This window comes from Lygodium microphyllum, chromosome 21 (genome assembly GCF_053477565.2).
Source record: "Lygodium microphyllum isolate KBCC chromosome 21, Lygodium_microphyllum_v1.1.10, whole genome shotgun sequence".
Taxonomy (NCBI): domain Eukaryota; kingdom Viridiplantae; phylum Streptophyta; class Polypodiopsida; order Schizaeales; family Lygodiaceae; genus Lygodium; species Lygodium microphyllum.
This window is the reverse complement of record NC_141155.1, coordinates 90,202,894-90,217,605: the sequence shown is the minus strand read 5'-3', so window position 1 is coordinate 90,217,605 and position 14,712 is coordinate 90,202,894. Positions and strand designations below refer to the sequence as shown.

Genomic DNA, 14,712 nt, shown 5'->3' with positions numbered 1-14,712 from the left:
GCATCAACTCTAACCTTGGTACTATTGTGTAGGAAAACCCCCTCCTACAACCTACACCACTCTCCCTAGTTGATCCAAAGCAAGGAATACCCTCCCTTGCTGATGATCCACATTACTCTATGAAGGGAAACTAAAGCAGTAAGGAAACTGCTAAACAAAGACTTGATTAGCAGTATTTACCTTAAAAGAATCAGTACTATGTATTTTCCCAAAAGTCCAGCCATCTTGATGACAATTGTCATTAAAAAGCCAAAGTGTTACATCCTTGGACATCAAAATGGGAGTCAGTATGCTGCATGCATATGTCTCCAATAGAAAATCTGATTGGGAGCATTACCTTCCTCAGATTGGGTTTGCTTATAGCAATGCTAAGGATTCAACCACTCATTATAGCCCATTTATGCTTATGTACGTTTATGAGCCAAAACCACCGATTGTTGTTGATCTCAAGGGGGTGAAAATGCGGTCCATGGTTGACATTTTGCATGATACGTAGGAGATGTTGACGATTGCCAAGGAAAGCATTAAAATGGCCAAGGATCATTCCAAGTTTTATTCTAACCAACTTCTTACTCCTCAAGAGCTCTAGGAGGGCATGTGGTTTTACCTTAGAAGTCCCAAAGGTCTCTGATTCAATAACTATCGACAAGTGTTATAAATTATCTTCAAGGTATTATGGGCCTTTCCAAATTACCAAGAATATGAGTAGCATATTCTATGAGCTTGATTAACAGTCAGAAATCTGAGATCGCCCTGTGTTCCACATTAGTCATTTGAAAGAACTATTGGAACAAGGTGAACTCATTGTTCCAATTGAGGAAGTCCGACGACTCAAAGATACTACTCATTATATTCCACTCAAACCCGAATTGGTTCTCGATCTTAGGACTAAACAATCCCGTCGAACCATTTATCCTGAGTATTTGGTCAAGTGGAAAAACCACCCGGAGACGGAGGCTAATTGGGAGTCGGTACATTCATTGAAGAGTCGTTTTCCCAGTTCATCCCTAAGGATATTGCTGAGAACAACAATCATTCATAAGAGGAAAGTGTTACATCCTTGGATATCCAAATGGGCATTAGTAGCATTGGTCTCAGCGGCCATGAAGTGACTTTGTGGAAATGCACTAAGGGCACTTTGGGGTTAGGACAGCCGATTCTTATAACTAGGATTCAAGGCCCTATGCTGCACATAATTGTGTAATCATCACTCTTGGACTCTTGGCCTGTTAGCCAACACATCCGTACAACGGGATGGTGTGGGTTGGTGGCATAGGACGTCAACCCTTGGGATGTGGTCATGACCCTAAGTGCTACTAGCTCCCAAGCTTAGGGATGAGCCCATTTCGCTCTATGGTTGGGAGGTGATTTTGATGTCCAATCCCTTATATTCATGAATGTGGCTTGTCTCATATGCAGGTTGGATCCTAGGGGGGGCCATTTCACAAGGGTATTTTTCCCACACATAAAATTACTCTTCTCCCCAGCCAGCCTCAACACTATGAGGTGATGGTAGTGCCACTCCATAATGGTGGAGAGCGGGTACCCCACAAGGCAGTAGTGCAGTTTCGCCACCCGCTGGTATCCAGTATATCAATGGCTTGCTACTGATACTAATTAACCAAGCCCAACCTGTCATTAGCATAAAAAGTGATTTCCCAGCCCACAAGATAATCCAAATCTATATATGATATTCAAATTTTGAATCACACCCATTCATAGCAAATGATACTCTTCCTTGGCTTTCGAATGCAGCAGACGAGACTTTAAATCACAAGCATGTGTCTCTGTGCACTATGTTCATAGGAATCTTATCTGTTAGATCACTATGCATGGATAAATTACTGCTGGGATCGTGTATGCAGCATTCAGCCAAAAAGTAAGAGGTAGGCCCATGGACCTAGGCTTCTTGAAGATTAGACATTGTACATTTAACAGGCTTTTCCCAACTTCAAGAAATTTTGTGTTGCATTGTTTTAAAATGAGGTTCCCCTCCAAACAGACCTGAGCAGGTGAACAACAACAACTGGCCATTAAATTTAGTAAGAAAAATTAAGAATAGCAGTTAGTAGGTACATAACCCTAAAACAGTATGAATATGAGCTCAGCACACAATTCAACTTCGGTGCAACAAAACAGAGAGTGCTCCTTTGCTTTTGCTTCAAACAGAGCATCATTACTCAACTTTTAATTCATTGAACATATTGGAGAGTGCATTGCTGAACTCATTAAATGACAACATGGCAGATATACAGTTTATAGATTATCAACCTGAGTTCCAAGGGCACGATGTAAAATCTCTCTTTCCTTCTCCAATTGGTGGATTGAATTACCAAAACAATTGGATGCTCGTGCGAGTGCTCCACTTGCCTTGGGCCCTTCAGTTGCATATCTAGAACATTCATCTGCCAGCTTTATAGCTGCATGTAGCCAGCAAAAGATGACCTCAATTATTTCTGATGACCTTGAAACTTCAAGATCTTACAAAGCAGAAGAGTGGGGAGGGTAAATTTGGTGGTTGGGTTATTCCAGGAACACACAAACTTCGAGCTGTTTTGACCCGGTGGAGATAAAGCCATCGATTCCCCTAACTATCTCTCTTTGAAAATGCTGCACATGGAAACTACCAATCAGTTAACACACAAACATGTAGTCAAAATGTAAAACATAATAGCATGCAAGAGCATGTCAGCATAGGTCAAAACCTTTCCTGCTCGTGTGGATATGAAAAGTCTCTCTAGTTGATGGTGTCTTTGAACCTCTGCTTCATCTGTGACAAGATCAGGACCTTGTGACCCAGCATAGCCTGCAAACTGCTTTAGGACGGCCTAGAGCAGGAAGTCAAGAAGATTCCCAAGTTACTGACCATTTTCGGATAAGGAAACATGTGAAACCTAATTGCTATCAACATGCTGAATTAGACTTTATAAACCAATATTCTAAACCAAAATGGTATTGACATATGAAACACCGAAAATCAGCAAACCAGCACAACACCACAGTTTTATGGGGTAGCAAATTGAGAAGACAAGAAATACTCAATAAGAAATAAACAGGCATCAATTAAATTGAGACTTTTGCAGAAAATGCTTGTAAAACAGCTCATTGTGTTGGCAAGTGTCTATTTTCATCGCCAAGATCTGCTACCCTAGCCTCATCCTCTCAGCTTGCATGTCGTCTACATGGATTTAGGCAGTCCTCTTTATCTAGCATGGTGGTGGGAGACCAATTGATCAAAGACCCATTGTATGCAGCTATAGACAGATACTTTGTTTGAGTTCTTGCAATCATGCAAAAGGGGAAGGGGGTGTCCAAAGTTAAGCTTGATGGCTCTCACGAGGCACAAGAAGTCCCTAGACAAAGCCCCTTGGAATTCACATATCAATAGATGGACCTAGGAGGAGGACTTTTCTAGCCTTTGAGATGGTGTAGCACTACCCCCTTTCTTACTCGGTCTTGACAAGTATTTCACCCTATTCCACCCTATTGAGCTAAAATAAGCTTTACATTTGATTAGCATCTTCAAGCATCCCCAAAACATGCTTAATTAATGAAAAATGCAAATTTGGTATACGGTTCGAGAGAGTTTGAGTGGTCCCCCAAAACCCTAATTTTTGGGGAACCCTTCAACATCTATAAATAGACAGGCTGCCCACCATTCAGCCTCATCCTTTTGTGCACGTTTCTCACTCTATCGTGCAAATTTCAACCATCAACCACCTACCATCTGCTATCCAACAATCACCTACTACAGCCCATCCAACCCTAGGCAGCCTATTTTCAGCCATCACCCTACTATTTGGAGGTTTCCCACTGCTGTGTCATCATAGCACCTAATCAACTTGCATTTTCAACATTTGGTCTAAGACAACTTGCTAAACATGAATGAGAAAGCCATGTATACAATGGTAGAAGTCAGAATGTTGTAATCCTCCTTGCTAGCAAGAGCAGGACCCCATACCACTTTGAAACTTTGGTTTTGAACCTTGCGAAGGTACTAGAGAAATCTCTTCTTCATTGTGATGCCAATGCCAATAGGCACACCAATATACCTTATGGTTTCCCTTGGGCAAACAACCTTGAATTGATAAGAGAGCATCCACTCCTATGGACCTTCCCACATTATGGGTAGGAACTCAATCTTGGGTTGGTTAATGACTAATGCAAAAGAGGACAGCACATTCAAAAAAAGTTGTCCATGTCCCAAGCAACAGGGTGCTGCCATCTCTCCCACTAGGCAACTACTGCAGTATCTGAGTTTTTGCTCTCCAGCACACTGCCTGAATCGGCACACACCTCTCCTGTTGTCGCCTGACAGTTCTCTGCCTCATGTACCAATTTTCAGCCTTCTCTAGTAGTACACCCTTGTGTTTAGCAAATTTCAGCCTCTGACTATTGTGTTTTGGTGGCCAACCTGCTACCCTTCATTATTCAGCGCTCTCTCATATGCGACCAATGGTCACAGCAGTTGGGATCCATCTCCAATGAACATCATTGTCCAATACTTCATTGATCTGCCCTTGGGCATTCTGTACACTCTTACATTCATTTATAGCATTCATTCACTTCAGAGTTTCATCTCTCTGTGTTTCTATGTTTGAATTTTGAGTTTTGTGTTTATGTTTTGTGCTTTGTGTTTAGCGTTTAAGTTTTGCTTGTTGTTGTCTAATTGTCTTTCAATCTTGGTCGTACATGGAGTGTTCCTCTATGCAACCTCTAGCATATCTTCACATGGTATCAAAGCCGATGCTCTTCTAAAGCGTATCTTGCAGTGATTTGAAGGCTAGTCTTTGTGCAAGCCTCACAGCAACTCGATTTTGACTCATAATGTCTTGGGCACCTTCTTCTACGGATCCTATGATGCCTTATCACAGTTCTCCATCATTGGAGGCTCTAAGAAGGCATTATATTCTAGAGAAGGAGGTAGACACACCTTCACCTTTACCATCTTCTTCTCCACATTTTAGTCACCCTACAAAGAAAGAGTTTGAAAAATACTTGCACATCACGTACAGTTTGGTTTACACCCCTCCAACAAGTGCTACTGCTCCACTAAACTAATTGGTGAGATTGGCCACCTCTCTGATATTGGAGGGACCACAACATTCGACGCATCTGGTGATCTATCTCCTTCATCTCAGCCAAGCCCTATGTCGTATGAGCCAAAACCCTCTTCTGTTTCTCCTTTTCATGTACAAGATCCACATGGTTTTCAGTATGTTAACTTAATAGAGGAGGCTCTCGAAGCAAATATCCTTCATCAGATATATCTCTACCATTTATTTCACTTGAGCAAGTAAACCACACTTCTCAACTCTCTCCTATCCCAACACTATCTTATCCCCATTTTGATCTACTCACATCTTCATTCCAAAATATTGGATTACAATCCACTTCCACTCAAAGCACACTAGGGGTCCGCTCCTAGCACTTTCTCTTTCTCCATATCACAATCTACCAACCCTCCATTCACTACACCTCATGGTCATCATTAAGGAAAATGCCACCCTTTAACATTGTACCTTCCACATACCCTCCCTTTTCCATATCTTTCCCCTTTGGGACAACTATGATGAGCAATGCCCTCACTATTCCCAGACACTCACAAACTCCCCAAATGACCTTTCAGACATAATATCCATCCTCTGCTTATGGATTGTCGTCACACATCCCTTGGGTCACTCCTACATAGGGATTTCCATCCTTTGCTCCCCCTGTCCCTATCCCTCCACCATGGGCTCATCGGGTGGTTACCATGCCCACATTTAGACCCACTGCACACACTTCTCCTATGCGTGGTGGGCAGTCTGGGATTCCTTCCCAAGTATACTCCAAACCCCCACCCTATCCCACCTATCCACCCTACCCCCATTACACATCTTTTCTATCTCCTAGCACTACCACTTCTATTGCAACGGCCAAGAATGCCTTCATGGATAAGACTCATTTTAACGGGTCGAATTTCACCACTTGGTAGACACACCTTCACCTTTGCCATCTTCTTCTTCACGTTTTGGTCATCTTACAATGAGGAGTTTGAGTACTTGCACATCACGTACAGTCAGGTTTACACCCCTCCAACAAGTGCTACTACTCTGTCTAGACCAATTGATGAGACTCGCCATCTTTTTATCTTGGAGGGACCACCACACTTGGCGCATTTGGTGATCCATCTCCTTCATTACAAACAAGCCTCATCTCAAGTTCGTATAACCCTTTTGAGTCGTATGAGCCAAAACCCTCTCGTGTTTCTTCTTTTGTTGTGTAGGATCCGAATGATTTTCAGTATGTTAACTTTAATAGAGGAGGCTCTCAAAGCAGATACCCTTCATCAAGTATATCTCTACCATTTGTTTCATTTGAGCAAGTAAACCACACTTCTCAACTCCCTCCCATCCTAGAACTATCTTATCCCCATTTTAATGTACTCACATCTCCATTCCAAAATCTTGGATTACAATCCGCTTTCGCTCAAAGCATGCTAGGGGTTGGATCTTCCATCTCCGCTCCTAGCACTTTCTCTTTCTCCATACCATAATCTACCTACCCTCCATTCACCACACCTCCCGATGCATTGTTAGGGGAAATGCCACCCTTTAACACTCTACTTTCCACATACTCCCCGTTTTCCACATCTTTCTCCTTTGGGGTGGCTGTGATGGGCATTCCCCTCGCTATCTCGGATACTCACAAACCACCCTCCCCCCCCCAACGACCTTTCAGACGTAGAAATATCCATCTTTTGCTTATGGATTGTCATCACACATCCCTTGGGTCACTCCTACATGGGGATTTCCATCCTCTAGTCCCCGTGTTCCTATTTCTCCACCATGGGCTCCTTGGGTGGTTACCATGCCCATACCCAATCCGCCCATGCCCACATTTTGACCCACTATGCACACTTCTCATATACATGGTAGGCACTGGCACTCTGGGATTTCTTCCCAAGTGTACTCCACTCCCCACCCTATCTCTCCTATCCACCCTACCCCCATTACACACGTTCTCCATCTCCTAACACTACCACTCTTGTTGCAACGGCCAAGAATGCCTTCACAGATAAGCCTCATTTTAATGGGTCAAATTTCACCACTTGATCAAACTTGACGCAACAAGTGCTTGAATCTCAAGGACTTTGAGACCTCGTCGTTGGTACCGAGCCTATGCTCGGACCCTTGATTGGCTCACCCTAATCACAACCATCAATGGAGAACTTACAATGCCACAGCCAATGTTGAGTTAATGCAAGGGTTGCTTCTTGTATTCCACTCTCAGTTACAGCATTTTCCCCTCACATCTAAGCATTGGAGCCATCTCATTGACCGCTATGCAGCACAAGATCTCACTCAATGAGTCAATCTCAATTTTGAGGCTCAGGAGTTTTCCATTAAGGGGATGATCTAAAAGTCAAGTTGGCCAAATATCCGTGGTTACTCAACGAGTTTGCCAATACTAGCTCCTCAAAGTCTAGACAACAATCAAGTCAAGTTTTTCTTTAACAAGTTACACGACAAATGCTTCTATTTTATCCAACACATTATCTCACTACCTAGATTGCCAACCTTCTACGAGTTCGAGTAGCAATTCTTGCATTACGTGAGGTTGCACGATCAAGTCCACAAGAAGTCCTCCACACACATCCATTCAGAGAGGCAAGGGTTGGTTGCCTCTTCTCCGGGGAGGGAAAACCAATAGTGGCAAGAACTCGCAAGATACAAAGGCAAGTCACAACAAGGGTGACACCCTTTCCTCTAATAGAACCAAACAAACACAACCCCTTTTGCAACTTCCTAAGAAAAATAGGTTTTGCACACACTACCAGAGGTCGTGCCATATGGACAAGAGTGTTGTACCAGGGCCCAGGGTCTTCCACCTAGAAAACTGCAACAAATTGTTGCGACTACCTCCACTCTGGCAACCTAGTCCAATGGAGCTACGCCTCCCACTCCTACACCAACCGCTCCATCTACCCCAGTGGCTTCTAGACATATGGCACACGAACAGCCTCAACATCCTATATCCTTCACTACTACTAACAGATTAGCTAATTGGTTTGCCAATGGCTCACCTATTGCACTATGCATCCATTCCTAGGGCATCTACTGCACCTTCTAGAACCACTTCACCACCTCATCAAGTGTTCCATTAGCAAAGCCGTGCTAGTGGGCATACATGATGGTGGCCACACACTTGGCCTTTTTCTTTTTTAGACTTTTGTTGCATACTTACATACTCATTGCATTGCACTTAGCTTTTCTTTCCTTTTCTTTCAATTTTGTTTTTTGGAGCATCTCACTACTCCCCTCTATGCTTGTAGATTTTCATCTCTTTTGCAAGGTTTTATATTTCAGTATAGGACTCGTATGCAGGTTTGCACCAGTCCTTCCTGAGTTGGAGACGAGCTACATGCCATTCCTTTCATGGTTTCATCTACTTGGAAATTTGTTCTTCTACTAGCATGGAGACTTTCCCTCCCGCAGCGGATCGTGCAGCATCTTTCTTGATGCTATCATAGCAGTGCCTTCTATCTTTGCTCTTCCAATAGGAATACTTCATCATCTTCATCTACATGGTTCTTGGCATCATAGAAAGACTAGCATCCTCAAGCTCCTCTTCTTTCTTCTGCATCACTATTCAAGTTAAGAGGGGATTTCTACCCTTCTTGATATTCTACAGGTCTCAGCACTTGTCTTCGACATCAGCCTTTCCCTCCCCTATTGCACCTTCCCCTATGCATTGCATGATTTTACCATCTTTGTACTAAGGCACTTGGGCAAGTAAACAATTTCACCCAAGAGAGACACTGTCCAAGTGGCACCTATTGCATTAGCATTCTTCAACATGTAGCATACTATGCAACCCATTGTGCATAGCACCACTGGACGGATCCTAAGTTGTTTCCACTAGTGGATTACACCACCATCCTTCTTCACATGATACTTCATTACCTTTCCCTCATCATCAATATCCTCAAGTTGATGGGCAAGCTTGTACTTGTTTGTGATGTGTTGGGTGTACCATCCCTACTCCCGTCTTCTGGATCACTGTTACTTAATAGGTCGCCACCCATAACATTAAATTTTCACCCAAAAAAAACAAACAAACAAACGAAAACAAAAGCTCAATATAGTTCCATCCTCTGTAGGGCTTGGTAGGCCACTAGCCAACCGACGAGCACCCTTTGTCCAATGCCCTGTCCTCTCTAGGGTGACTACATGGGCTCCCTTCGTAAGATAACCATTACCTCTATAGTCTTGGCAAGCCATTGTGCAACCGCCGTGCACCTTTTGTCCGACACCCTAGTTGCTTTGGGGTGAGACGTATTGGGATAAACATTGCAAGCCTTTCCTTTCAAGCTCAATTTTGGGCCTAAGAGGGGATATTTAGCTAAAACACACTTTACAACTAATAACCATCTTTAAACAGCCTCAAAACAAGCTTAATTATTGAAAAGCACAAATTTGCTGCGAGGTTCGAGAGAGCTTCAATGGTCCCTTAAAACCCTAATTTTTGGGGCACCCTTCAACATCTATAAATAGACAACCTGCCCACCATTCAACCTCATCTTTTAATGCAGGTTTCTCACTCTACTATGCAGATTTCAGCCACCAACCACCTACCATCTATTGTCCATCCACCACTAACAATAACCCATCACTATCTAGCCCTAGGCGGCCTGTTTTCAGCCATCGCCCTGCTACTTGGAGGTCTCCATCTACTGCATCATCATAGGACTTATCAACCTGCATTTTCAGCATCTGGTGCCAGGCAACAAGCTGTTGTCATCTCTCCCACCGGACAACTACTACAGTACCTATGTTCTTGCTATCCAACAAGCCACCTACATCAGCACACGCCTCTCCTGTTGTCTCCTGACAATTCTCTATCTCAAGTGACTAGCTTTTAGCCTTCTCTAGTGGTACACTACTTTGTTTACCAAATTTCAGCTCCGACTGCTATGTTTTGGTATCCAGCCTGTTGTCCTTCATTATTCAACACTCTCTCATTTGCGATTGGTGGTCATAACACTTGGAATCCGTCTCCAGTGGAGGTCACTCTCCGATACTTTATTGCTCTATCCCATTTGTGCAAGTTCTCACTTCTCTGTTGCGTTGGGTCCATCTTCCATCGCTAGCCTACAAACTGTCTTCTTCTTCCTATGTTCAACTCTCTATCAACCAAGCGACGCGTGGCAGCCCTCCCTCTACATCAAGTGTCAGTCCTACAGCTTGTGTTTGGCATTTTCTTCCCCAGGCGGTGATTAGCAACCATCTCCTCCCTAATGGCAACTGTCCTACAACATCTTTTGCAGCTTCCTATTGTTGCCTATTGTCTCACACACCTTTCCTACTATCCCCTCAATCATCTAACCTCCAATGATTAGCGTTTGGTATTTTCTTCGTCTTTCGCACTCCGACTAGTGATCACAGCACTTGGGATCTATCTCCGATGGGCATCGCTCTTCGACACTCCATTGCTCTACCCTTGGGCATTCTGCATACTTCTTTTTTTTCCAAGAAAAGAGAATTCTATTAATAACACCTCGGAGAAAGTCCCCCTAAGGTAAATACAAAGTACAAGAAACTCTGTGAAGAGTAACTAAGTACATCAAAGATACAAAGGTTGTGTAAACAGCCAATTTGGTAGGCTAAAGTACCAACCATCTGAGGAGTATTGTGAAAGAAGGATCCAAGTCTGAGAGGAAGCTGTTTCAGTTTGCCAATCTGGTGGAACCCCTTCCATCACGGCCTCAATCATAGCCCTGGCTCCCCTAAGACCCTGTAATCTTTGCCTTTGGGTCTCATGTGGTAACTCCTGAAATGCAAACCACTCCCCCACTGATGTAGCGACCTATAAAGAGAATCTCCCCCATGATAAGTGTGTCTGCTGCCCAATGGTGTGGCCTGACTCTGATCTCAAATAATGATTAAAGAGAAGAGGTTGTCTCCTCTTCTCTTCAATAGTAGTCGGGGGAAGCTAGTGGAGCCCTGGAGATACAAATCTCCAAGCTCTAATAATGGCAGCTGCAAATCAAACCTCGAAGCTCCTCCCTAAATCTTTGATGCTGATCTCCTGAAATATCCAGTGAATGCTAGGCTGCCATGGTCCTCCATGTATAGGTGTCAAGTCCTCTAACCTTCCCATTAGAAGTTTCTTCTAGGGATCCTCACCTGGAAGCAGACCCCTAACAATGAGCTTGACCAATAAGGCTTTGCTCTGACTATCTAGGTCTATGATCCCCAATCCTCCTCTGGATCTAGGCTGTATGATGGCATCCCAAGCCACCTTTGCTCTGGCTGGACTCCCATCTTCTCCTGACCAAATGAAGTTCCTAATGAGGCGTTTCACCTGGTCAATACACGGCCTAGAGAATGCCCAACAAGAAGTGATGTACCACATGGTCGCAAGAAGAACTTGGTTGGCAACCACTACTCTTCCTGCCAACGAGAGTCTCACCGAACTCCAATACAAAAGCTTCTGTCTGATGCTCAAAAGGAGGGGTGCCAGCTGTTGCTATGAGGTAATGTCAATCCCCACATGGCATCCGAGATATCTCACAACAGTCCCGCGGGAACCCATGTGAAATCCTCATGTGGTCGCCACTCTGGCTGTCTAGTGTTGCATATCCAAAATCCAAAGGATTTGTGCCAATTAATTAATGCTCCTGATGCTCTGCAAAATGTCTCCATGGCTGTTACAAAGGCTCTAAAGTTGCCCTCATTCCCATAGTAAACTGCTGTATCATCAACAAACTCCACATCAAGAAGCTCCTCAAATTCAAGGATGGGTAGCATGATGCCTCTGATACCTATAGATCTGTCTCTCAAGAAGGAACTCATGGCCTCTGCTACAAATAGAAACAAAAACGGAGCAAGTGGACATCCCTCTCTAACTGATCTATGGATGTTGAATCTATCTCCTCTTGCCCCTCCAGTCATGACCTACTATGTGCTAAAGAATAGAGAGTTGCTACACCCTTGACCCACTGCTCTGGAAAGCCCATCCTCAACATTGTGCCCTCCAGGAACTCCCAATCCATGTGATCATATGCCTTCTCAAAGTCGAGAAGGAGCACAATAAGTTCTTGCCTCCTGGATCTAGCCAAAGCTGTGGTCTCCCAAAAGGTGAAGATGTTGTCCAAGATGCTGCGCTCTCAGACACATCCTGTCTAAGTGGGGTGTATAATATCTGACATCAATGGTGCCAGCCTGAGACTAATCGCTTTTGCGAGGATCTTATAGGCAGTTCCAAGCAAGGTGATCGGTCTCCACTGTGTGATCTCCAATCTATCTCCACTTCCTTTCGGGATAAGATGAATCGACCCCTCAAAGAGTCTCTCTGGCATAGTCCCTGATGCCATAATCTCCTGAAAGGCTGAGTGAAGGCCTTTTTTGATAAGATCCCAGTAGCTCACAAAGAAGGATTTATCTAGTCCATCTTCCCCTAGACACTTGCTTGAGGGCAATGCCTGAAGTGCCTCCTCCAACTTCTCCTCTGTAAAATGGGCCATCAGATTTCTGCTCATCCTGTCTGTAACCACCCTCTCCGTGCTCTGTCAAACTGCTTCTCTATCTCTCTCATATCCAGGGGGTCTGGTGGTGGATCCTAGAAGGGATGTATAGTATTGTGTGGCCACCTATCTCGCCTCTAGAGGGCCCTGGCAATGGATCCATCAGCTCTCCTGAGTCTCTGATCACCCTGTCTAGAGTGTTAAGGCCCTGTGGTGCAGAAAAAATCCCTATTAACCCTGTCCCCAGACTGAGTCCAAAAAGAGGCTCTCGCATGAAATATGTACTCTGATCTAGCTTCCTTCATGGAGTCAATCTCTGCCCTGGCGGTATGCATCCTCTCAACTATCCATCTGCATCCTGGCCGTCTCTCCTCCTCCCTCTGTAAGGCAACCAATGATGCCCTAGCAGCTCTTTCCTTCTCTAGAAGGCTCTGTCTCCTCCTTGTGGCCTCCTCTCTGAAGAGGGAACTAATCTCCTGTAGGCTCTCATCCAAGTCACTAGTTGCCCATCCAGGTGAGAAGGGTCTAGATCTCCAACATTGTGTGACTATTTCTCTAAGATCATTCTCATAAAACAAGTGCCCTAGAATCCTGACACTGGAATGGGGTCCCCCTACTCTCTCAAGAAGTATCTGAATCGATGAGTGGTCCGAAAGGGTCGTGCCAGGTATGATGCCTGTAAGGCCACCTCTGTCGCAGGCCCAGTCATCCACATAAAATCCATCAAACCTGGAGAAAGTCTTGGCTCCTATCGCCCTATCTCTTCTGGAGAACTGAAGTGAGCCTGTGGTCCTGCCAAACTCTGTTGTGAACCATGGGTCCTGGCCTCTAAAATGGAATAAGAACTCCTCCCAAGCAGCCTGCTCTCCTCCCCTAATGATTTCTGTGCATCTGCCTCTCCTGTCCTCAAGAGCCTCCACCATGTTAAAGTCACCCCCACCATCCAGTGATCAACCTGTGGTAGAGACTGTCCAAAACTATCTCCTGTCTCGTTGGCCATTCAGGGCGTAAATGCCCAACAAACCAATGAGTGCCTCCTCCACTCTCACCGAGACCCACATGGCTCTCCCTGGAATCAGAATACCCCAGCCTTGTACCGACTGAGTCCACAGCTCCCCAACACATATACATACTCCAACTTGTATCTCGGTAGCACCTACAGCTGCTGCCCAATAAGTGTGACTCTGACCTGGCAATAGCTTCTCGCAGCATCGGAATATCCTGTCTGCCAAAAGATGGTGCTCTTGTAACATAAGAAAATCAATCGATCCTCCTACTAGAGCTCTGTGCAGATCCTGTCGCATGAGGCTCTGACCCTGCCTAAAGTGACGATCTCCGAAGCCTCGTACATTCCATGAGAGTATCCTCATGGAGTGTGTCTCAACCTCTCGAACCGGCATGGCTGTACAGCCCATGCATGCCTCTGTTGCCTCCTAGTATATACCCGATCATGTGTCCTCTCCGCTATCTCTGCTGCGGGGTGTAATGGGGGGTAGTCCTCAGAGTAGGCATCTGAGTCCTCTACCTCCTGCTCATTGTCCTGGGCTATCACGGCCTCCCCTACCTGCTGTGTGTCCGGTACCTGAGATGGGCTAAGCTCGGGAAGCTCAACCTAATGGAGCAATGGTCTGGGGGACTCTGGCATATCTGAAGCATGTTGTAGCTCCTAAGAAGCTACTGGTGTCGCTACCTCCGTGGGCTGAATCACATCCATCTGCAATGGAGCCCCTATCAATGGCTGTGGGACTCCTAGAAGCGTCTATGGGAGCAATGTGGGACTGCAGTGGCTCTGCATGGGCTGGCGGCCTGAGGTTCTTGATCACTCTCCAACGGCTCGGCTCTAGGCCCTCGTGCCTCTGCCTCTCATCAGCGCGCTCTCTTTGCCAACACCGTCTCCTCCTCTGTCTAGCCTTGCGCAGTCTCTAGCGCTCTGCATCACTCCTCTAATGCGTCTTAGGTCTACCACCTCCCTCATCCCTGAAGGAGGTCTGGCGTCGGCATGTCCTGGGGCATTCAGCTGCAAGATGTCCAATCATCCAGCAAGCAAAGCACTGACCACGGAGGCCTGTATAAGAGATTGGCTGGATAAGAAAGCCCCCGTGAATGGAGGGAATTCTAATATTCTGGGGAAGGCATTGCAAAGACTCTGTGGGTGTTATCACTTGGACCGATGGGTATCTATGTGGGCCTTCTGAGACTAC

The 14,712-nt window shown here is 45.1% G+C and overlaps 1 protein-coding gene across 1 annotated transcript in view; it reads right to left on the bottom strand.

Moving 5' to 3' along the window:
- LOC148018266 (SH3 domain-containing protein 2-like) overlaps nucleotides 1–14,712 on the bottom strand; it is a 91,540-nt gene that overhangs the window by 57,994 nt on the left and 18,834 nt on the right. Inside the window, exons 3-5 of the mRNA XM_087661194.1 lie at nucleotides 2,706–2,828; nucleotides 2,541–2,610; nucleotides 2,272–2,420 (exon numbers count right to left, since the gene is read on the bottom strand). Coding sequence (XP_087517320.1) covers nucleotides 2,272–2,420; nucleotides 2,541–2,610; nucleotides 2,706–2,828 — 342 coding nt within the window. The remainder of the gene's footprint in view (nucleotides 1–2,271; nucleotides 2,421–2,540; nucleotides 2,611–2,705; nucleotides 2,829–14,712) is intronic.